This window comes from Lynx canadensis, chromosome B4, assembly GCF_007474595.2.
Source record: "Lynx canadensis isolate LIC74 chromosome B4, mLynCan4.pri.v2, whole genome shotgun sequence".
NCBI classification, from domain to species: domain Eukaryota; kingdom Metazoa; phylum Chordata; class Mammalia; order Carnivora; family Felidae; genus Lynx; species Lynx canadensis.
The window spans coordinates 25688416-25713652 of record NC_044309.1 but is presented as its reverse complement, the minus strand read 5'-3'; the positions used below and the strand labels follow the sequence as shown (position 1 = coordinate 25713652).

Here is a 25237-nt window from a genome sequence, read left to right as displayed (position 1 = left end):
ACAGAGTACGAGTGGGGGAGGGGCAAAGAGAGAGGGAGACAGAATCTGAAGCAGGCTCCAGGCTCTGAGCTGTCAGCACAGAGCCCAACATGGGGCTTGAACTCACGGACTGCAAGATCATGACCTGAGCTGAAGTCGGTCAGTGAGCCACCCAGGCACCCCACTTTTTTTTTCAGTTTATTTCGAGACAGAGCACAAGTGGAGGAGGGGCAGAGACAGAGGGAGAGAGAGAATCCCAAGTAGGCTCCGCACTGCCAGCACAGAGTCCAATGCAGGGGCTCAATCTCACGAACCACAAAATCATGATCTGAGCTGATACCAAGAGTCGGACGCTCAACTGACTGAGCCACCCAGACACCCCTGCAGCTTTAAGACAGTTGGCGTGGGCACAGGTAACTGAATCAAGTTGGATGCTCTGGGAAGCAGTAGGTCTGTGTTCACTGCCATGTTCTTGAGTGATTATTCCCAGGGCTTGGTTATCTCTTTCAAGCACAAATAGGGTAAAGGTTTTGAACAGTTAGGTAGCCCTGGGGCATGCAGCTCTTGCCCAGCTTCTCTTAGTCTTATTAAAGCCTACTTGTGTTTATTTGTCCAAGGAAGGATTCAAGGACTGAAATTTCAGTAAGTTCATAGACTAAGGAAGGCACTTGAAAATTAGGAGCCAGAGTCTGCAGTAGCCGGCTAGGCCTAGGAATCCATGCAAGTGGCGCTTAGTTGTGGGCCTAGGACATTGTTGAATTAGCTTAATTCTTTTTTGGAGATAGCTGGGTTCCGTTAGCACCTAGATTATGGCCTAGGTAATGAACAGTATCTAGAGATAATTGGAATTTTTCCTTTGAGTTTTATGTCCTTTTTTGACTGTTGCAGCAAATAAATGGAATCTTTGAAGAACACCTATTTGGTAACTGAGCATAGAAAGAGGTCATCTACATACTATAGAAAGCTCAGTTTCCTAGAGGACTACGGGGGGACTTAAACCTTGGTGGAGCACTTGGGAGAAATAAGAAGGGGCCTCAGTGAACCCATGAGACATGACCGTCCAGGTACACTATTGATTATTCCAAATCAAGGCAAACAGGTTGGCTGTTGGGGTCTCCAGTGGTGCTGAAGAAGGCTTGAACATAGGTCCATTGCAGTAAACCATCTGGAGTCCGGTAGAACTTGTGACAAAAGGTTGTTCAGGTTCGGAGCAACTGGGAAATGGGGAATGACTGTCTTATTAATAGCTCTCAAGTCCTGGACAATTTGATATCCTTGCCCATCAGGTTTCCAGTCTGGCAGTTGCAGGGGCTGGTCCAAGGAATGATTAGTCCCAGAGTGATTAGGTCTGTTGCTATGAGGTCTTGCATGGCCTCAGGCTTTTGTGGATATTGAGCCAGTTTGGGAAGAGGTTCAGTTCTGTCTATCTGAATTTTTATCAGCTCTATATTTTGTTCTTCCAATGTCAGTGTTAGAAGTAGCCCACAGATCTTCAGGAACCTTAGATAAATCAGGGATATTTTACTGGAGTTATTTCTCTTCTACATGAAGGACAAATTGTAAGGGACCTAAAAGATCAGTTCAGGTTGGTTAGGAAATTCTAAGATGAGGTTCCCCCATTGGAGGCAAAAAGTATTAGCCCTTTCAGTTTAGAAAGGAGATCTCTACCTAACAGGTTGAGTGGTGCTGTGTCACATAGCCAAAAAACAAACAAAAACAAAACAAACAAAAATCAGAAAAAGCTTTTATAGTCAAAGGTCCCAGAGTCATCTGTACTGCAGGTTGAGATAGAAACTCTGAGTTTCATTAGATACCCTCACTACAGAAACTTCTTTCTCACAACTTTTTTTTTGTTCTATGAGAGCAGGGTTTAAGATAGAGAATGATGCTCCTGTATCTATCAGAATCTGGAAAGGTTTTCCGTTGATTTTACTTTTAGTTTCCCCTTGGCCGTTTAAGGGGATTAGTGGTAGCACTTTACCAGAGGATCCCTCAGAGTCTTGTCAACTCTGGGAGAGGCCATTTGGGGGCAGATAGGGAGGCATTTGAGTTGATGATGAAGGATTTGCATGAGGCTTTTTCCCCCAATGTCCTAGTAGATTAAAAATGAGACATTGACCCCTGGTCCATTGTTTTGAAGATGGACTCCTAAGAGGGTGCAATGGAGGAGGCAGGCCCAGGTATTAGCTTGTGGCTTTTGTAACTGTAAGGCTAATAACTCCTTGGACTTTTGATTTTGGTCTTGTTTCAAAGTCCTCATGAGTTAGAGACATGAGTTCAGTCCGATCAGTGGCTGCCCATCCTATTTATGTCTTTTTATCAATCCACTACTCACAGAAGATAATCCATTAACAAATATGGCAGCTAGAGCAGGTTGGGTGGCTTCATTTATTGTTTGCAACCTGGAATGCCGTAGGAAGAGAGCTTGCGATGGGTCTTAGAGTCTGTCAGATTCATCTTGTTTTGCATGTTTGAATCATAGACCAGTGGATGCAGGCAGCGAAGACTCCAGGAATGGCTTTTAAAAAGACTGGATGCTATTTTGCTTTTTTTTTTTTTTTTTTTTTTTTTCTGGTCCATAATGGGACAGTGGTGGAGATCTCAAATATCTTCCTTGGGGTGTGCTGTTCTCACATCCATTTGGGGGCTTCATCTGGTCCCACCAGCATGTGCCCAAGCTGATAAAGATCTGGTGGCCTGGTGTCATAGGCCCTGATAAGGACTCTAAATTCTTCAGAAAACTTTTGGGATTCCTCCTTGAGTTTAGAAAATTCTTTAACTAGGGGTCTTAGTCCGATTTGGTTTTTGATCAAGGCGTGAAAGATGCCTCAGGAGGATCTCCTGCAGCCTTGAGTGGTTTTATTTTAAAAGGTAATTGTATAAGAGTCTCTTCAGAGTGGAAAGGTAGTTCAGATAGAGAGTTAGTAGAACATGAGTCCTGAGGTAAAGGAGGGTAGAGGGGAGCAGTAGGAGTCATATCAGTCTGTCTTTTGTTGTAGAGACCTCTATGTCTTTAATTTTTCTGTCTTTAATTTTTCATAGCCTTTTGCTATGAATTTTTCAATGAAGCTATTTTGGCATCTCGAAACCTTTTGGAAGCTTCTCCATACCAATTAAAACAGGTATCCCATTCTGTTTGTTCGATGTGGAAACTGCTCCTCAAGTGCACTTCTTAAGTGAACAGTCTTGTCTAATTGGACCATTCCCCTATAATGGCCAATTCTAGGTTTTCCTTAGTAAGAGTTGCCATTTTTGAAGCTGTCTATCACTTCCCGGACTATAGCTCTTAGACCTAAAATAAGCAGATGTGCTGGGACACGGCACACTCAGCTCTTTTTAATTTAAGAATCTCATTTCTTTAGCCAAGCAGTTGAGTCTCCTGGAGCCAAACTAATACCTCAGAGGGATATGCCACTGTATGGGGTGGGGTTTTACAGCATACATCACTGTGCCGAAATTTTCTTGAGGTTTACAGGTTGACCCGGTGTCAATCTAACCCCATTCCATGACTTACCAGTCCTAACACAGGTAAGGACTGGTGTTGAGCGCCCTAACAGCTATTAAGTACAGATCCATGCCCACCTAGTTTGTGACCTTTTGGCTTCCAAGATTCCCACTGGCAATAGCCTTTTACCCACACAAAACAAGCCAGACAAGCATGTGCACATTAACACACCAGCAGTAGCCAAAGAGATGTGATGGCAGACTGGCCAAACAAAAGAAGAAGAAGGGGCATTAGTTGCACTCCACCCGCCATGACCAACCTGGAACTGTGGACAGAGCCAGCAGACTCTAACCGGAGACTGGACTAAATAAGGGCTAGGACTGGGGTTCGGGGTAGAACCATCTGCCAGATTAAGCCAACCTGCGAAGGACTGGATTGGAAAGCCAGTTAGATCAGGAGCTTGATGCAAAGAGAGCAGAACCCAGAACCAGGGGAAACTTACCTATGGTCCTCAGAAACAACAAGAAAGAGAACTCGGAGGGTTCTCAGGTACCACACCTGTGTTTCTCATCATCCCCAGAGGTGTCAGAAGTTTCCTTCAGATCCTACCACCACCAAATAAAATCTGTTAAAAAACCAAATTCAATGAGTAAATTCTTAAGATCTTACTGGCTTTATTCAGTGATTCATGAGTTGGGCAGCATCCCATCCAGCAGATAGAACTCCAAAGAGCTGTACAAAATGAAAGACTTTTAGTCAGAAAGGGCAGGACATGGAAGTTCCTAGCAAAGTATGGAAGTATGGATTGTTTCAGGCCAGATCACCTTTCTTTGGGGGATGGCAGGGGTCTCTCAGACAGATCACCTCACTGGTGCTGAGCAGGTAATTCTAGATTGACTGGTTTAAGAGTCCACTCCTTGGAGAGGTTGAAACTAATTAGGTTAGGTATTAAGTCTTGGTTTGGTGATGTGGGCTTAACATAAGTGACTCCATTTTGGGGCTGTCTTTTTTACAATGTTAACTAAGAATACTGACAAGACAAACATGAAATGTTTAAATATGAGTAGGCTTCTGCTAATTTTTCCACCACTGTTCAAAACACTTATAAGCTACAGTAGAATATTTGGCAGTGTATCATCTAAAAGAGGTAACAAAGCAGTGGGCTCAAATTTTAGAAATTTTGAATTGTTCATGAATTAACTTTTCATGATTGTAGAAATCATATGCTGAGGAAGCAGTGCCTTGGCTCACACACCATGTGTTAGGAAGATGGAAAGAGTAGAGTGTAAGCAACATGGCCCTCCTCAAGCCTTATTTGTTTTTCCCACTGTTTTCAAAGCCATTGGGAATAATGATATTTGCCTTGAAACTGTAAGGTAAAGATTGCTAAAGAGGTCTACAGCACAGGGGTGCCTGGGTGGCTCAGTCAGTTGAGCGACAGACTTCAGCTCAGGTCATGATCTCGAGGTTTGTGAGTTCGAGCCCCACGTCAGGCCCTGTGCTGGCAGCTCGGAGTCTGGAGCCTGTTTCGGATTCTGTGTCTCCCTCTCTCTCTGCCCCTCCCCCACTCAGGCTCTGACTCTATCTCAGAAATAAATAAACATTAAAAAAAAAAAAGAGGTCTATAGCATTATTTGCTCTATATTCTTACCATAATATTGCATGCTTTTTATTCTTGGACTTAATGTTCAAGAAATTAAAACAGAACAAGTTGTTAACACAGCAAAACTATGACAATTGAGGACTTTGAGCCTTGCTCACAAGCATTTGATTTTCTCTTCGTTCTGTAAAGGTACCATTCCAAAGCCACATTTTAGCCACAAAAATAGCTTAGTGACATTTTCTGTTCTCTTCCCTTCTGCATTTAAAAGTATTTTCCAAAAAAGGATGTGAAAACCAAATGTCAGCCATTTAGTACATTTTTCTGCATAAATTTTATCTTTAGTGAGACCTGACTTTTTAAAAAGGAAAGTAATAAAGCCAAATAATGCGTCTGTGTTTGTGGGGGAAGGAGTGGAGAGAAAGCTTTGGTGTTTAAAAAGCTACTAACACACTTCACAGCTTCAGCCAATAGAAGAGCAAAATCCATCATGTGGCTATTCAGACAATTTGTGACTTGTTCTGTCTGGTTATGAGGCAGAGGAGGAAACTAATAATAAATCTTTCTATATATTTCACCTTTCCGGCTTGAGCATTAAGTACTATTCTGCCCTCCTTTGTGCTGAATCTCATATGCTGTCTAAAGACTGCTTTGTAGAGGTGGTTTGAATAAATAGACCTTTATAAGACTGTCATCATTTTTCCATAAAACTGTAGCGGAATAAAAAGTCTCCCGCATAAAGCAGAGAGAAAAGCTGAATATAAATGTTAATGTGTTTATTAAAATCCTCATAACTTTTGGCAAACTTTGATTGAAGGCTTGTAGGAATTAGGGTCTGCTCTGGAGGATTTTATAGGGACAACTGTAAACCCAAAAGTCATAATTGAATTTATGAGCATGTGCTGGATTTAAAATTATAATCCTTGTATATAAGAGGTAAATATGATCTTTATTAGAATCACAGTTGGCTTTTTTGTGCCATTGGTGTATCTTAAATGTTTATACTCTGGCTTAATTTCTGGGCATAAATCACAATTCAGTTCATTCAGCTGATTTTTACGGAGTCCCGACCGCACCAGGCACTGTTCTAAGCTGGTGGGTTCCTTAGCGAACAACACAAATGTTTCGTCCTCCTGGTGTTTACATTCCAGTGGGAGGACATAGACCAAAAAAACATATTCAGTATGAATTAGAAATATAAAGTCAACTGTACAGTTCTCGAGGGTGATAAATTCTGTGAAAGAAAGTAAATGCAGTGCAGATTGAGGGAATCAGGAGTTTGCGATTTCGAATCAGATCGTGGTAGCCTTGTTGGAAAGGTCACATTTTTGAACAGACTCTGAAGTAAGAAAGCTACCCATGCCCTCTTCTGCTTAGCTAAGGAAGACTCAAGGATGGGTTTATTTTGACCTTTTAATTTTATTGACTCGTCATACCCCTGAGATAGAGATGAGATGAGCACTCAGTCAGTCTGTCAAAGTCTGATATAAATAGCCACTTTGGAAAAAATGATGCTCTTAAAAAAAAATGATGCTCTTTCAGCAAGCTTCCCACTTTTTCTTTTTCCTTTTCTTTTTTTCTTTCTTTTTCTTTCTTTCTTTCTTTCTTTCTTTCTTTCTTTCTTTCTTTCTGACAGCATACAAATTGATGCTTCATTAGTAGGATTTTTCTTCCATTATAAATGAACTCAACAGAGAAAAGAAGACCTGAACCTCTGGCAGGGCTTGTTATGAACTGCTAAGTTGCTATATTTTCTATATAGTTTGATTGCAAGGGAACTTTACATTTAGTTTTATAAACAGATTTGTCACTCTCCAGTACAAAATCCAGCCACCCACTGATGTGATCATTATAAGATTGCGAGTCAAATATAATAGCATGGTTGTTTTTATTTTATGCCTCGAGCAACAAAACTCGTAGTGCTACAGTAAGGTAAGTAGACTTTTTAATGTGTCTGATCTGAGGGGTACCTAGAGATTCCATTTGATTTGAGTGTGTTTTTTCGGGTAACAAAAACCATTGGGATATTTATTGCAGACTCTAGCAATTTTGATATTTTTCTCTGAACAAGTCTGGCCAATACTATAAAAGTGTCCAGGGGGAAATGTGGAAGATTGTTCACATTAAGTGGTGCAGGTACACTGGAGGTAAACCCATAGCAAAAGCTGCATCCGTGCAAGGGGCTTTCATACAATATGCCATTTTTGTGTCATAGTAATAATGTCAAGATCATTAGCAAAAGTGAAGAGAACTTGATCAGAGCAACAGATTTCTCTCCAATATGTAATTTAATACTGGACAGAAGTCCAAATAAGAATAGATTTTTTATTTTTTAATTTTTTTAAAGTTTATTTATTTTGAGAGAGTATGTGAGCATGGGAGGGGCAGAAAGAGAGGGGGAGAGAGAGAGAATCCCAAGCAGGCTCCACGCTGCCAGCACAGAGCTCAACACGGGGCTCAAACTCATGAACTCTGAGATCATGACCTGAGCTGAAACCAACAGTCAGACACTTAACCAATTGAGCAACCCATGTGCCCTAAGAATGGATTTTTTAAATGTGTTATGACTGTTACATGAATATAAGGTATGTTAAAACTAATTTAGCCAGTCTCATCTATCTGTATCTCTTTCTCAGAAGTTTCTTTCCTAACAGATTAGTAACACTGTGATCTTGAGCACAATTATCCTTTCATGTGTAAGGTACTGCTCATCGAGATTCACATTATTAAATTCATTTTGATGTTCATCAGCCTTTAGAAGAACTACAACTAAAATTCTATGCTGGACATTTACAAAAGTCCACTTACTACTTAAGTGTCTTTTTAAAAACATGACATTTCATGGATTTCAATTAAATAATTTTCACAATAGTAATACGTTATTGTTCTAGTAGATATTCCTTAGGATCTGCACTAACATAGAAATGAGGACAATACCACAGAGTGTCCATAGTTTTTTGTTTTTGTTTTTTAGTATAGAACACCACACCCATATTTTAGAGCATTCTTTCAGTGTACCTACAGTTTCAAAGTGCTGCTGTAGGCCCTGGTTTTATTTCCTCAATGCTTTCTCCACTCATTTAGCCTTTTTGATTTGTTTTTAATTAGAAAGAGCATGAGCAGGGGAAGGGCAGAAAGAGAGAGAATATTTCAAGCAGGCTCCATGGTCAGCACAGAGCCCAATGTGGGGCCTGATCCCACAACTCTGGGAGTCATGACCTAAGCCAAAATTGAGTCAGACACTCAACCAACTGAGCCACCCAAGTACCCAGCCTTTTTTTGATTTTTAATTGTGTATGTCTGTTTCAGATTCAGAAAGGAGGTCTTTTTGGGGGGCCATGTTTATAGAATGAAAAAGTGCTGTCCATCAACTATGAATTAATTTTAAAAGTAGTGTTAGCTACCGTTCTAATAAATAACATCTTTCTTGTTTTCCATACATAAAGATTTGTTACAAACCATGAACCTTACACACATCCATAGAATAAAAAGAAGAAAATCTGAAAATAGAACGATGGAAACATTCAACCTCTTATAATTACATGGCTAATGGGTCAATAATGTCAACACACATAGAAGTCATTTGGGGCAAAGGTGTTGTGTATATGTCTAAATTCTCCTGCATAAACACAGGCTGAGAATTTGCATGTAGATTTTTAAAGATCTGCTTTTTAAGATAAAAATAAAGGCATTCTTGCATTTACTTTAACATGAATATTTCCTTACGTGTAGCGTTTTAAGCAGCAACTTTACTAGCATCATTATTGACACCCTAAATGGGCTGTATTTCTTTGGCTGAATGAATGAACCTTTATATAAAATCACACACAACACATTTGCCTACTTTCAGGAAGGAGTTACCAATTAAATGTATGAAAGTAATTAAAAACAATGTGCCTTCCTAATTATTTCAATTTTCCAGTTGACACAGTTTTTACAAGAACATCAACTAATGGGAATCAGTGGCTTTATTCTTTCTTTCCTGAATTTGCCAAGTTGATTTTGTAAATTCCTGTGGAATTAAAATGAAATGAAACAGATACTTATTTACATGTTTTGGTTTGAATAGAAACATTCTTCTACGTTCTTTCCAAGCTAGTGGTGCATCAATTTTAGTTCACTACCTGAATTCCAAATTAATGAACTCCAAGATGATTTTTTAGACTGTTTTTGGGGTTTTACTGATTACTTCCGTATCATCGCTGTATTTCCTTAGTCCTGGATCTAGAATGCTAACACACATGCCCTGTGTACGTCACCCAGGCCTAGCACATCCACTGCCGTCATTAAGCTTAATATAGACTTTTCAGAGGTTCTGCACAGAGTGAGTTTGGAGATCAAATCTGACTTCCACTTTTTGTAGCCAGGGTCTCTGTGGAATACAGTATTCCTGAGAGTCAGATAGGATAGTCCTCACTATCCAAGGTGTGGGGCAGCTGAGAACAGGGTCAGAGACTCTGAAGCTATGGATCACAGCCATAATCAGACAGTGGATCACTGGCTATTTGGGTTTGTATTTTATTGGCATTCTTTTGATAAGATGATAGGCAGAATGGAAAGAATGAAGACTTTTTGAGTGCAACGGACGACAGGCTTTTTTGTTTGTTTGTTTATTCATTTTTGAGAGATAGAGACAGAGCATGAGTGGGGAAGGGGCAGAGAGAGGGAGACACAGAATCCGAAGCAGGCTCCAGGCTCTGAGCTGTCAGCACAGAGCCAGATGCGGGGCTTGAACTCATGAGCTGGAAGATCATGACCCGAGCCGAAGTCAGGTGCTCAACCGACTGAGCCACCCAGGCGCCCCTGGACAGGCTTTTAAATACCATTTGAAGAGCACTCCAGCTGTGTGTGACCTTAGGAAAATTCCTTAACCTCTCGTCCATTTTCTTGTCTGTAAGGTGAAGATAATAATACCTTTCTCACAGGGAGCTTTTGAGAATTAGTAATGGTGTATGTTAACCATGTAGCACATGCCTGCTACATAGAAAAACCTTGATATGTCACATCATAATTACTATGTTTCCAAAGCCTGTTGTCTGTATTTAAATACGTGCTGTTTAGATTATCTTCTCTGTTTCTCTTTAAGCATTAACAAGCACAACTGAAACAAACTATAGTATAACCAATTTGTGTATGTATGTATAACTGTATTTCACCAAGTGTGTTAAAAATTTTTGTATCAAAGGAGCAGTGAATCTGTCCCACTGCAGAATGAACCTAACACAGTTTGCATCCCTAAAGCAGCCTACAGTATAAGTAGCTATTGCATCCTAAATACAAAGCAGCCACTGAAAATGCTGTGAACTTACAGCTAGGGGTGTGGATCTAGGTGGTGATCTTAAGGTTAAGAGCTAATAAGAGAAATTCTAGAACTTCACCAATGTGGATAGCAGAGGTGATCCAAGAGCCTGTCAGGGAGAATGCTGTTTGGAGGCCCTGGGAGCAGTTTTGTTGTCAGAATGATGGAAACTGTATCCCTACTTTAGCCTTTTTTGTAAGGAAACTCCCACCTTGGAAGATGATGACCTCAAATCTAGGGAACATGTTTCAAGTAAGATATCTGCCACTGCACACTCCATGAGTGGAGTGATACTCCATCTTGCTGTGAAGAGATTGTATAAGGGGTAAAACTGAATATAGGCACAATGTAAGGGCATTGTATTAGAGGCAGCATACTTTTGCCCACTAAATCAGACACATCTAGTTTTTTCCTCCAGAGTTAAAATAAATCATTGTGGGTTTTGGCAAGGGTGATAGAAGAGTACAAAAAAAGCTAGACTCTCACTCAGCAAAGTATCTTACACTCTGGGAAGCACTCCAGAGCTGAGACCTGCTGAAAAAAACGTAAATTCTTATCACCCTTTTAGCCCTGGGTGTGGAGTCAGGGGTGGGCAGGGCAGGCCAGGATGTGTTATTTAAATTTTAGTGTTTTATTCGCTTCTGTCTTTTTCTTTGCGCATATATAACTGAGTTGGCTTCGTCTGTACAGGGAACACAACTCCATTTGTAATACCCCTTGTTCTTCTTTTTCTGTTTTCTAGTAAAGAGTAAGTTTTAGCACTTTAAATATTGTTGGTACCTTCAGAGTGGGTAAAATACATATACCCCAAATGGTGCCCAGCATACCGCAGTCAGTACTGCTATCCCTGTCCTCCTCTCCCTCGGAGATCTCATTTCTTCTCACAGTCCCAGGTTCTCTCTTGTCGTACCTGTGGTCACAAGGACACCCTCGCTCTGACCTCTCTGTTACACCACAGTCAGTCCTTGTCTGATAGTGATAAGGTAGATCGATTTCCTTTCCTGAAACTCACAGGTCCAGAGCTGAAGTCATCACCTTCCCCTCTGCTTCTCTTTATTTTTAGATCCAAAGAGCCAAGTTCAAATGTGATCTTCACCAACCAACTCCCCTTAGGGACCATGAGCATGTTACCTCACCATCATATCGAAGCATTCTGGGAACAGATGCTTTTACCTTTAGCTCCCGTTCCTTTGGTTCATTCAGCAAATAGTCATACCTCCAGGACAGCATAATTACTGAGTAGAATTTAAATGAATACAGCAAACTAATGAGTGCCTACAGTTTGCTAGCTGATGAACAAGTAGATGATGCCCCTGTTTTCACAGAGCTCACGGTCTGTTAGAGGATCAAGACAGCTAAAAGACAGAGTACTGGGTGATTAGTCTCTTGACTTTCAAGTACAGAGAACACATGAACTCGGTACCGAACCCAAATTTAGAGTGTTAGGGAGGATTTCCCTAAAGTGTATCTAAGCTGAAACAACAAGCAAGAATTAGCACATGAAGAGGACAGGAGTGTCCTTGCAAAAGCAAGCAGCATGCCATGAGGATCCAACAACACAAAAGAGAACCTGCCATATTTCCGGAAGCAGGGGGACCTCATGTAGCTGGAGTGTGCATAGGAAGGAGTATCAAGAATGAAAATTAGGGGTCCCTGGGTGGCTCAGTCGGTTGAGCATCTGACTTTGGCTGAGGTCATGATCTCACAGTTCAAGGGATTGAGCCCCATGTCTGGCTCTGTGCTGACAGCTTAGAGCCTGGAGCCTGCTTGAGTTCTGTGTTTCCCTGTCTGTCTCCCTGCCCCTCCTCTGCTCAGCTCATGCTTTGTCTCTCTCAAAAATAAATAAATGGGGGGCGCCTGGGTGGTGCAGTCGGTTAAGCGTCCGACTTCAGCCAGGTCACGATCTCGCGGTCCTGAGTTCGAGCCCCGCGTCAGGCTCTGGGCTGATGGCTCGGAGCCTGGAGCCTGTTTCCGATTCTGTGTTTCCCTCTCTCTCTGCCCCTCCCCCGTTTATGCTCTGTCTCTCTCTGTCCCAAAAATAAATAAACGTTGAAAAAAAAAATTTAAAAAAATAAATAAATAAATGGGTGCCTGGGTGGCTCAGTCGGTTAAGCCTCCGACTTCGGCTCAGGTCATGATCTCACAGTTCCTTGAGTTCAAGCCCCATGTTGGGCTCTGTGCTGACAGCTCAGAGCCTGGAGTCTGCTTCAGATTCTTTGTCTCCCCCTCTCTCTACCCCTCCCCTGCTCATTCTCTCTGTCTCTAAAAAAAATAAACATTAAAATATAAAGAAACATTAAAAAATAAACATTAAAAGATGAATGAAAATTAGAAATAGAAATATAGCTCACAACATGCAGTCTATATATAAACTTGTCAAGGGGGCGCCTGGGTGGCTCAGTCGGTTGAGCGTCCGACTTCGGCTCAGGTCATGATCTCATGGTTCGTGAGTTTGAGCCCCACATCGGGCTCTGTGCTGACAGTGCAAAGCCTGGAGCCTGCTTCAGATGGTCTCCCTCTCTCTCTGCCCCTAACCCACTCGCATTCTGTCTCTGTCTCTCTCAAAAATAAATACACATTAAAAAAAAATAATGTCAAGGAATCGATATTTGATTCTGTATGCACTGGAGGCAGAGTGAAAGATGCGGGTAACACATGACAGGAGCCTAAGCCAGGGTGGCAGAGACAGGACCGAGCAGTGGCAGAGGTACAGCTGAAAGTTAGGGGAAGTTTGTTGTTGTTTTAAGGTAGGAGAGAGTTTACTAGTTTTAAGTGTTGATGGAGCCACAAGAGGTGAAGATTCAGAAAGAGCAGGTGTAGGAGTGTGTGACTGTTCAGAGGGTGATGGTCTAGATGGATTTAGACATATACGTTTATAGAAAGGGCTTCAAAGACATATCCACTTGTTGGCTTCTGTGTTCCCAGAGTAGATGAGGTCTTCCAGTGAGCTTAAGGTGATGAGGGTGTCACTAGAAGTTGCATTCGCTCCACAGATTTTTATAGAGATTTTAATTGCTTTTGGGGAAAGGCAAGTGACCTAATATGATTCCTGCTCTCATGGAATCTGTCTGGTGGGATAGACAGGCCATGAAGCAATGTATTACCCAGTTGTTGAATTATGACTTTTTAGTAGTAGGAAGGTATACAGGATGTTCTGAAGAGTTAAAAATGACAAACATGGTCGAAAGGGTCAGGACAGACTTGCAGACTTGCTTGAGAAAGATCTGTTTGAGCCAAGCTCTGACATATCAGAACTCCCTGGGACTCCAGATGAAGGAGGGGGTTGAGCAGATGCTTTGAGACAGAAGGAGGAGGTGGGGACCAGGTCAGTGTGGAGTCTTGTAACCCATGTGAAGGTTTCAATCTTTTTCAGAAGAGCCACTGGAAACTACATTTCTAAGAATGTTAAGGGAGAGACAGGATCAGAATAGCTCCTTGGAAGGACCTCTGGCTGCTGGTGATGGTGGGTTAGAGTGGCTGATGAGCAGGGGTGGGGCAGCCGAGGAGGCTGGTCCAGAAGAGGAGGTGAACGTGGTGGTACCCTGGACTAGTGTGACAGCAGTGGAAATTCAGATTGTGGCTCTGAAGGCTAGTTGGGAGGTAAACGGACAGCCTTTGGTGATTATTTGATGATAGGGAGCATATGGGAGAGCAGGAGGCTCCCACGTGTGACCACAGAGAACGGAGGATTGCAGTGACCATTGTGGGGATGTAAGAAAGACGGTGGGTAGGAGAACACAGAATAATGGAAATCTTAGTTTGTGTGTGGACAGCAGGAGTGGACAGCATGACTGCTCCAGGACGGTGTGGGTTTTCAGTACTCGTTGCCTAAGTGTGGATGCGTGGAGGGGCCGCTGGTTTGGTCTGAGACTGGAGGTCTCCTTGGGAAGTGCGATAGAAGGACAGTGTATAAGAGATTTGATAGAAGGACAGTGTATAATAGAAGACATGAGGCCCATGGAAGTGAAGCCATGAAGGGCTGCTGGATAAAAAGGAAAGAAATGTAATTAGAGGTCCCCATGACCGTAGGTGTGGCAGGATAACCGAGGGAGAGATCCCAAGGGATCCGAGATCGGAGTCCTGTTGGAAAAGTGTGAATTTAGTATTTCAGTAGTGAAATATAGTGATGAAGAGTGAATAGTGATGGCAGAGTCGAGGTCTTTCCAGTAAAGGGTCGAAGTGGAATAGAGAAGAAGATCGCTCTAGACGCAGAGTCAGGGATGTTAGATGCTGGTCTTTTGACAGGGGTTCGTGTGGATGCCAAGGTTACCCAAGGAGCTGGCAGGAACTGAGGCACAGCAAATGACAAGGGCCAGAGGCTGACGTCCCAGAGTAAGGGTCCTCGATAGGGGCAGCACTGCACTGGAGAGCATGTAGACATTTACTCCTTTTTAAAGTCAGAATGGCTAGGGGGCCAGGAATGTAGATGTGACATTTCTACAGAACTCAGGTCTGACCTGCGTCCCACATGCCTCTCTCCAATGTTATAGTAGACATTCAGGCACTGAATAGATCAGAACATATGGTCGAGTTTCAAGAGGTCTGCCTTCTGAGACAGTGAAACACTGTCCCATCCCACAGGGAATTACTTTTACACTACACTTATATGTAAAGTGAAGATCATTTGCAGAAGTACCGTTTTCTGCACTTTGATAGTCTTGACAAATTATCTCTAGTTCAATTAAGGCTGTTACCCCGTTCCTTACCATATTCCAAAGAGTTTCACCTGTCCTTTCTATCCAGTTTCTTGTCTTTATTCCCCTGTTTTCCTGCACCTTTGGGCTTCCAGTTTCCTGTACTTTCCTGTACAGAATGGTTCCTTATCTTATTACTCTTAAATCCAACCTTATTATTGGTAAGTACAAACATCTGAGTTTAATAGGTTTTCTAGTCACGTCTAAGCATTTACATATTGAAACACAAATTTTTTTTATTGTAAGTACTCTTTCTAAAGGTTATTATTTTGAGAGAGAGAAAGCACTCACACAAGTAAGGGAGGGGCAGAGAGAGAGAGAGAGGGAGAGAGAGAATCCCAAGCAGGCTCCGCGCTGTCAGCACAGAGCCCAACTCTGGGCTCAAGCTCACGAACCTTAAGATCATGACCTGAGCCAAAATCAAGAGTCAGATGCTCAAACCACTGGGCCACACAGGTGCCCCAGTTAGTCCATTTGATTAACTTGGAGGGAAGAATTATATGTACCAGTAAGTTACATTAGTTCTGAATTCCATTTCACGGTATAAATGGGATGTTACAGAGTATTTATTATAAAAAGGGAGAGCTGAGTGCCAGGGAATTGGGACTTGACAGCAGTTCCTGGAAAGACAGAAGGTGCTGATGAGTGAACACAGGGGGACAGGTCTCCTGATCCGGGCGAGGGCCCTGCAAAGTAGTGGTAGACCAAGGAAGGCACAGCCCCCAGGTCTGGCCTCTTCCTCTTCGTTCGCACTTTTCCCTCCACCCAGGATGTGCACAGTGCTCTTCTGTGTCCACCTGTATGTCCTTCATTGTCCGGCATAAAACCTTGTTCTTTTCAAAGCTCAGGAGAGGAAGTGGGTGAGGGAATGAACACGGGTCCCTGGATTGTGTGCCAGGTGCTATACAGAAGTTATTCACTTAATTCCTCCAAAAGGGGAGTAGGATAACTTTCAGTAGCTTGAAGTCTAATCAAGGCTCAAAGACTAAGCCTCAGAGATGATGTCCTCTCAGGCCACGGTAATAACCCGCCACAGACTGGGTGGCCCACGAATAACAGGAATTGACTTCTTACGGTTCTGGAGGCTGCGAGTTGGAGATCCAGGGTGCCGGCACTGCGGGGTGAGGGCCCTCTTCCCGGTCACACGCATCTGGCTGCATCCTCACGTGCTGGAGGGGAGGGAGCTCTGTGGAGTCTCTTTTGTAAGAGCGCTAATCCCTTCCTGGGCTCCACTCTCCTGACCTTAGCACCTCCTAAAATCCTCACCTCTTAACACCTTGGGCTTTAGGAGTCCAACACGTGAAGTTGAAGGGGCACACGTATTCACCCAGTATCAGCAGGGGAGGAATAGTGAAAAAGGGAACCTGAGTCGGGTCCGTCTGCGCCCGCAGCCTGTGTTGTGTCCAGCGCAAACACCATCACTGAATGGAGCCTGATGGCAGACTGCGAGGCACTCGTCGTCGGGGGCTTGTGGCCTTCTAACTTGTGTTCAGATTCCTGTTTGAAACTGCTGTGTGTGTTGCTCCGTCTCTTAATCATTTTGTGTGACTCTCTCAACCTAATTACTTTCTTTGAAGGCGGAAGTCGCTTTTATGCTCCACAGTATTTACTATCCGCTCCCTGTCCATTGTGGTGTTTACTATGCACGCACTGGTGGATTTAAGCATGCGAGGCCAGTGCAAGTTTTCAAATGCTTAAGGACCAACTGAAAACATAGCGTGAGAAGATTATCTCGAGCGACGTAAATGTGGCTGATGGCTTTGCACATTTAAAATGCATCTTTAGAGGTGCCTGGGTGGCTCCGTTGGTTAAGGGTCCTGCTCTTAATTTTGGCTCGGGTCACGATCTCGCAGTTGTTGGATCGAGCCCTGAGTTGGGCTCTGTGCGGGACATGGAGCCTGCTTGAGATTCTCCCTGTTCCTCTCTCTTTCTCTCTGCCTCTCCCCTGCTCACGTGAGCACTGTCTCCCAAAAAAATAAATGCGTAAGTATAAAAAAAATAAAGTGCATCATTAGAGTTGTAGCTACAATAAGATTAATGTTCCAAGATGTTATTTTATTAAGCTCTAAAAACATTTCGTATTGAAATGATTGGTGCCTAGAGTGCACACGTCCACTTTCTCAGGCAGGCATATATTTTAGACTCTTCTGGATATCATCTCTTGGTGATCTACTCAAGCTCTTGGGTATGTTTCCTTTAAAACAAATTAGTTCTGATCTTTTTAATGGAAAGGTAGGGGTTTAAATTTTCAAAGTAAAAAAGCAGCAAATGAACTAGTAGCTTTTTCTTATGTACAACTTGACTAGAGATAATCTCTTTATTCGGGATGCAAAGTTGGATACATGTTCTCAGTCTGTCAGTCACGGACTCATGTTCAGTGATAGAGCTGCTTAAACAGTGTTTTCTGTAATCATTTATATTATCCTATTTTTCAGGTCCCGTAGGAGTAGGTTTGAATGAACTGAAACGAAAACTGCTCATCAGTGACACACAACACTACGGTGTGACAGTGCCCCGTAAGTTCCCTGCTCCCCAATGCTGCTAACCGCTGCACTGATGATGACTGGGCAACACTTAAGTGGCATGGGTGGCACCCAGCATGGTTCTAAGCGGTCAGCATCTGGACTCACAGCAGACCTAGCAAGTATGCAGCGACATTCTCCACATTTTTCGGTGGAGGAAACTGAGGCACAGGAGTTCAGGGATTGCCCCAGAGTGCAGACATCATTGGCAGGGTATTTGTTAATTTACCACTTCTTCTCTATTCTTAGTTTTTTTCTTTAATATTTCTTTTTTAAGCTTATTTATTTATTCTGAGAGAGAGAAAGGAGGAGAAAAAGGGAGAAAGAGAATCCCAAGCGGGCTCTGTGCTGTCAGCACGGAGTCCCACACGGGGCTCGATCTCATGAACCGTGAGATAATGACGTGAGCCGAAACCAAGAATTGGACACTCAAGCAACTGAGCCACCCAGGCGCCCCTCTACTCTCAGTTTTTATGGTGAATTTTAATACACATATGACACTATTATTTACAAATTTTCTTCTATGTAAAAGTCTATTCTACTTCCTAAAATAAGTGCTAATATTTTCCGGAGTTTTTCACCAGGTTTAAGATCAGAAGGACCAAACCACAGAGAGCTGAAGGAGGCCTCTTCTAATATAAGCCTTTCTTAATTACTTTTTATATGTAGTAATTGGCAGATCGTGTTAAATGGGCCTTTCATGGCCATATAATCCAAATATGGTAGGCTTCTTTTCAGTATACAGAATTAGACCTATTTTTATAAAAGAGGTTTTCATAGGCTTTCTTACAAGTGAAATGCGATGCTGGAAGCATTTTGATCTCCAGAATAAATGCCATTTGAGTGCTTAATATGTTGATGTTAGAAAGCCTTCTAAAAGACGAAATTGAAATGTTGGCTTTTTCAAGTGGTTTTAGTACTGTTAACAACAAAACAAAACAAAAACAACTGTTTGTATAGTGCCCTTAGCAATGAGCAATGTTCTCTAGTTTGAGAAGAGTTGGGCTTTATTTTAAAATTATAGTTTTCTATTACCTCAAGTTAACTCCTTGTTACTGCATTTTTCCAAATTATTGTTTGTAATCATTCTCAGCCATACGTTATAGGACCGCTGGTTTCCACCAACAGAGATGAAAGTAAAGGAAAATGTGGAAATGTGGAATTAAATTGTGTTTCTCTCTCTCTCTCTCTTTTAACTTTAATTATTCACTTCTCTTACAAAGCTGAATTGCAATATACAGGTAATTAGAAAATTTTACAAAACTATTGGCCAGTCTTACAGGTGAGCAGTTACAAAGAACCTAGAGGATGGAAAAACAGATTACGAAGGGGGAAAAAAACGCATGTATTAACTTCCTACTGTGTATTCATCTTTAATTGTCTGAATTTATTTCAATGTCCCAACAACGGGGCGACATCTGCATGCCACAGAGGAGGAAAGAGGGAGCAAGGATCCGTTACCTACTCAGAGTTCCACACACAGTAGTTGTACCCGTACTTGAAACCAGGTTTTCTGATTCCAGTCTTCACGGTCTTCCTCCCATATACGATACTACACAGTCTTTTCCAACTACCGATTCTCTTTATTGCAGCACAGTTAATAATAAAAATCCACATATTTGGAAGATGCTAAATACCAATAAGGCTGTTGATCACACATAGGGCTTTATGATAATTTTGGTGTTACTCAAGGACCTGGGGCAATGTACTTTGGCCTCAATTTATCCAACAATTCAAATAATATCTGCCTCTAAAGTTGTTGCAGAAATTGAGAACATCCAGAAGGTTCTGGGGCTGGAACTCTCCAAAGAAATCCCCAAAGTAGTAATTTTCCACTCAGATTCACTTTTAAACAGGTGTTAATGTCAGAAGATTCCCATGGAGCAGTGTTTTCCAGACTTGGCTGATAATAAAAACCTCTTGGGCTTCATATGAAAAGATTCCAAGGCCTTTCCAAAGAAATCCTCCTTCAGGAAATCTGACAGAATGCCTGAAAGTCTGTATTTATATATCCCAAGTGACTCATAATACCAGACATGTTTGGAAAATAACAGCCATAGCATCAGCTTGGGATGATTTAATTAATTAAAGAAGAATATATTTTAAGAACAAGTTTGGAATTTCAGATTGTTTTGCTTTGTCAAATATTCTAGGTAGAGTCTTGAGTATTTGGAGAAAAATTATTGCTCTGATTATTCCACCAGTATTCTGTTCGATGTTTAACTCTATAAATCTTTTCCCCCAAATGTACTAAATATCCACCAGAATGGGTAGGTTGAAAAAGATGTAGAGCATTGGAACTCTCACACATTGCTGGTGTTGGTGGGAGTGCAAATTAATTCATCCACTTTGGAAAACTAAGTGATAACTATCTACTAGAGCTGAGCAAATACATACCCCATGACCTCACAATGCCACTCCTAGTACACAGCCAACAGAGATGCACACAACGTGCACTCGGATGGTTTTGGAAGCATTATTCCTAAGAGCCCCAAACTGGAAAGGACCCAAATGCCCATCAGTGGTAGATGGGATAAGGGACATGATGGCATGTTCACACGACAGAAGACTGTAATGCCCAATCTGCTGCTCCGCGCAGCATTGGGAATGAGTCCACCAAACGTGTCCAGTGAAAGGCAGACACAAAAGAGAATATGCAATATAACTCCGTTTGTATAAATACAATAAAAGCAATGCTAACATGTGCTGTTAGATGTCTTGAGGAGGTGGATCGGAAGGGTGATTGTGCAGTGCTGGAAATCTTCTGTTCCCTGGTGGGTGCTTCTTACCTGGGTATTTTCATTCTGTGGAAATTTGTTAAGCTTACATGTGAACTTTTCTGTCAAGCATACTTCAGGTTTTTCAGTGTTAAAAAGAAATACTTGGTAGTTTAGCTCACTGTGGTTTGTTGAGGTCCATTTTCTGGTCTTGACTGCGCTACAGTTATGGAAGATAAACACTTTCCTTCATTGGAGAAAGTTGAATGAAAGTTACACAGAATCTGCTCTGTACTATTTTTGCAACTTATTGTGAATCTATAATTATTGCAATTAAAAAAATTATTTAAAAGGATGCTAAATGAGGTAAGCACTATCACTCTTGGGCTAAAATGGCAGAACAAATTATATGATCTTTAAAAAATATCTATGTTGCCACATTAAACATTGAAAGTTGCTTTTAAAGAAAGTTGTGGCCGAGACCTGTTTTCTGCTGTTGTGCTTCTCTGTGGGAAATTTCATTCTCAGTGAGCAGCACCAACAATGTTTTAAGGCTCTAGGTTATCATCAACAAATTTAAATGACTATTAATATAACCAGGCTTTCAAAAGGCTGTCTCAGTAAATTAAAATAAAGCAGTTAACAAAAAGTATTGCAGTAAATGTCAAATTCTTGATGAATTCCCAAGTCTTTACAGTCTGGAATTTTGGGCACTCACAGTCAACCACACCTGTTAATCACTTTGTGGTTTCTCGTGAAGGCATATATCACAGTTATGTGTTTTCATAGGTTTCAAAGGACTCATGTTCTGTAACACTTCTTTGTCTATAGAAAACCTCAGTTGAGATTTCTAATATATATATGTAAACTAGGGTACCAATTCAAAAAAATTTTTTTTTCTTATCTCACTATGGCAGTTATTTGGGAATTTTGTGGGAAGCAGGGGAAGAAGGTGGAGTTTGTCTCGTATGTGTTTGATGTTTGTCTGACGGTGAACACAGTGAGTACTCTTGACAAGTGAGCGATGGTGAGGTGGTGGCCTGCATTATAGTTAATGTGTCCATCTTTCCCTTTGAATTCTCTGCTCTTAAGAACTTCCAGATCCCTTCTGCAGGATTCCTCACCATTAATGAGTTTGTGAGATTTCCCATGATCCCTCACTGCAATTAGCAATAAAACTCTTCAACAGTAAAATTACATCAGGCTTGGATAATTTGGGGTGATGGTGATAAGCAAACACTTTGTAGGTGTATTCACTTTTAACTGTGTTTGGCAGTGTCATAAATGTCTTGTTCACTTGAGGTAGTTCTAAATAATACTTTTAACCCTCCCAAGGGGACTCCATGTGTCAGGGCAGTGACCCTTAACACTGCATGTTCTACATTTTCAGAGTGTTCTGCCGTGACAATTGAACAAAGGTAACCTTTTCTCAGTTCACCAGAAACAAATTAATGCACATAAAATTCTCAGTTTTGATTTTCAACAGTACATTCTTACGAAGCTTACTATTTGCCAAAGGAACGCCAGCAGACAACAACTAAATTGTTGAAATGACAAATGCATATTAACCCTAGATTCCAAAGCAGAGGATCATACTACTTTTAATATCTTTCGTACTTGTGGATGCGTATTATGTTATTTACACTTTAATAGAGTGAATTTGTCATGAAATTCATTCTTAGCTTTTATGACAAGAATTAAATTTATTAGTATTACATGCTGTTCCTGCAGAAGGTGTGACATTTCGTAATGAATAGCACAATTTCTTGGTGCTTTACCAGTAGAAATACGAAAAACTGTTTTAGAAGATCTGAATGTTGTATTAAAATATGCTTTTAACTAAATAGAAGTTAATTAAAATTTTGGATATAATTTAAATTTAAGTTCAATTTAAATCAATTACTTTTTGTATTAGGTTACTTTCCCCCCCTTTCTGCAGTTTTCCTTTTACATATTATTGGGATATAATTGAAATAAATAAGCTGCATATATTTAAAAGGTACAGTTAGATCTGTTTTAACATACATATACACATATGAAATCATCATCACAATCAACATAATGCATATTACCATCTCCTCAAAAAATCTGCCCATGCCTTTAGTAATCTATCCTTCTACTCCTGGCCTTAGGCAACCACAGATCTACATTCCGAAACTATAGATTAGTTTAAATCATCTAGCACTTTATATAAATGAAATTATACATTGTTCCCAATTTTCTTTGGGGGAAGGGGTTAGTTTATTTCACCCAGCATGAGTTTGAGATTCACCAAGGTTGTTTCATAGATTAGTAATTCATCCCTTTTCATTGCTGAGTGGTATTCCATTGTATGGAAATACTATAATTTGTTGATCCATCCATTCACCTTTTAATGGATACTTGGGGGTTCCCCCCGTTTTGGGTTATTGCAAATAAACCTATAAGCTAGATATTTTGATGAATATATGTTTTTGTTTCTGTTGGGTAAATAGTTAGGAGTAGAATGGCTGGGACATAGGTAATTTTGTAAGACCTTACCAAACCACTTCTGAAGTGGTTATACCATTTTACAACCCTGGCAGTGTATGCCAGATCTAGTTGTTCTACCTCTTTGCCAACACTTTGTATAGTCAGCCTTTTATTTTTTAATTTATTTTGATTTATTATTTATATATAATGTCAAGTTGGCTAACATACAGTCTATGCCATGTGCTCTTGGTTTCGGGGGTAGATTCCCGTGACTCATCGCTTACGTACAACACCCAGCGCTCGTCGCAACAAGTACCCTCCTCAATGTCCATCACCCATTTCCCCCTCTCCCCCACCCCTCCCCATGAACTCTCAGTTTTTTCTCTGTATTTAAGAGTCTCTTATGGTTTGCCTCCCTCCCTCTCTGTTTTTAACAATGTTTTCCCATTCCCTTCCCCCAATGGTCTTCTGTTAAGTTTCTCAAATTCCACATATGAGTGAAAATATATGATATCTGTATTTCTCTGACTGACTTATTTCACTTAAATAAAATATGGTTTATATATACAATGGAATACTACTTGGCAATGAGAAAGAATGAAATCCTTCCATTTGCAGCAACGTGGGTAGAACTGGAGGGTATTAGAGTCAGCCTTTTAAATTTTTCTCAGTGTGATACAGACATGTCTCAGAGAGATTATAGGTTCAGTTCCAGACCACCACAATAAAGTGAATATTGCAATGAAGTGGGTCAAATGAATTTTTTGGTTTCTCAGTACATATAAAAGTTATACTTAAAAAAAATAAAATTTATGATTATACTGTAATCTATTAAGTGTGCAGTAGCATTAAGGCCAAAAAAGTACATATCTTAATTTTAAAATACTTTATTGCTAAAAAAATGCTACTGTCCTCTGAGCTTTCAGCAAGTCATTTTTTTGCTGGGGGGAGGGTTTTGCCCTGAGGTTGGTGGCTGCTGAAGGCAGGGGTGGCTGTGGCAACTTCTTAAAATAAGACAACAGTGAAGTTTGCCACATTATTGACTCTTCCTTTCACAAACACTTTCTCTGTAGCATGCAGTGGTTGGTGTTCGATAGCATTTGACCCACAGTAGAACTTCTCCCCAAATTGGACTTGATCCTCTCAAATACTGTGCTGCTTTATCAGCTGAGTGTATGTAGCATTCTCAGTCCTCTGTTGTCATTTCAACAGTCTTCACAGCATCTTCACAGGGGTAGATTCCAGATCCAGAAACCACTTTCTTTGCTCATCCGTAAGAAGCAACTCCTCATCCATTAAAGTTTGATCACAAGGTGGCAGCAATTCGGCCCCATCTTCAGGCTCCACTTCTAATTCCAATTCTCCCGCTATTTACACCCCAGCTGCAGTGACTTTCTCCACTCAAGGCTTGAACCCCTCAAAGTCATTCATGAGTATTGGAATCGACTTCTTCCTAACTGTTAATGTTGATATTTTGATCTCTTCCCATGAATCACAAATGTTCTTAACAGCATCTAGTGTGAACTCTTTCCAGAGAGTTATCTTTCCATTATTCAGTTTTCAATTTATTTTGCCCAAATCCGACAGAGAAGTCACTATCTATGACAGCCATAGCCTTACAAAAATGTACTTCTTAGTAAGAATTGAAAGTCAGAGTTACTCCTTGATCCATGGACTGCAGAATGGATGTTGTGTTAGCAGGCTTGAAAACAACATTAGTCTCGTTTTACATCTCCATCCGAGCTCTTGGTGACAAGGTGCTTTTGTAGTATTTCAGAAAGAATCTGAGCACTAGCTTTGAACAGTGGGCTTAAAACATCCAGTAAACCATGTTGGAAACAGAGGTGCTGATAAACAGGCTTTGTTGTTCCATTTATAGAGCACAGGCAGAGTACATTTTCCATAATTCTTAAGGGCGTTGGGATTTTCAGAACAGCCAGTGAACATTAGCTTCAGCTTTAAAGCCATCAATGACATTCACCCCTAACGAGGTGGACTGTCCTTTGGAGCTCTGGAGCCAGGCATTGACTTCTCTCTAGCTGTGAAAGCCTAGATGGCACCTTCTTCCAGTATAAGGCTGTTTGATTTACAGTGAAAATCCACTTGGTGTAGGCACCTTCATTAATGATCTATCTCAGCTGGGTCTTCTGGGTAACTTGCTGCAGCTTCTACATCAGCATCTGCTGCTTCACCCTGCACTTTTCTGTGACAGAGATGACTTGTTTCCTTAAACGTCAGGGACAACCTCTGCTGGCTTCACACTTTCCTTCTGCAGCTTCCTCCCCTCTCGCTGCCTTCATAGAATTGAAGGGAGTCGGGCTTGGGCTTACAGGACTGTTGTGGCTGGTTGGCTCTTCTCTCCAAGTCAGCAATAAGGCCGATTCACGTGCATTCACTGGAGTAGCACTTTTCATTTCCTTCAAGAATTTTTCTTTTGCATTCACAACTTGACTGTTTGGTGCAAGAGGCCTAGCTTTCAGCCTGTCTCAGCTTTCCATGTGCCTTCCTCCCTAGGCTTAATCGTGTCTAG

The 25237-nt window shown here is 41.3% G+C and overlaps 1 protein-coding gene across 5 annotated transcripts in view; it reads left to right on the top strand.

Annotated features, from left to right (window-relative positions):
• Positions 1–25237, top strand: part of MPP7 (membrane palmitoylated protein 7) — a 294359-nt gene that overhangs the window by 255988 nt on the left and 13134 nt on the right. For 4 of the 5 annotated variants that reach the window (XM_030321167.2, XM_032593848.1, XM_032593847.1 and 1 more), the window contains one exon: positions 17453–17533. The exons of the other annotated variant lie outside the window; for it this stretch is intronic. In XM_030321167.2, the coding sequence (XP_030177027.1) occupies positions 17453–17533 (81 nt within the window). The remainder of the gene's footprint in view (positions 1–17452; positions 17534–25237) is intronic. 5 annotated transcript variants of the gene reach the window in all.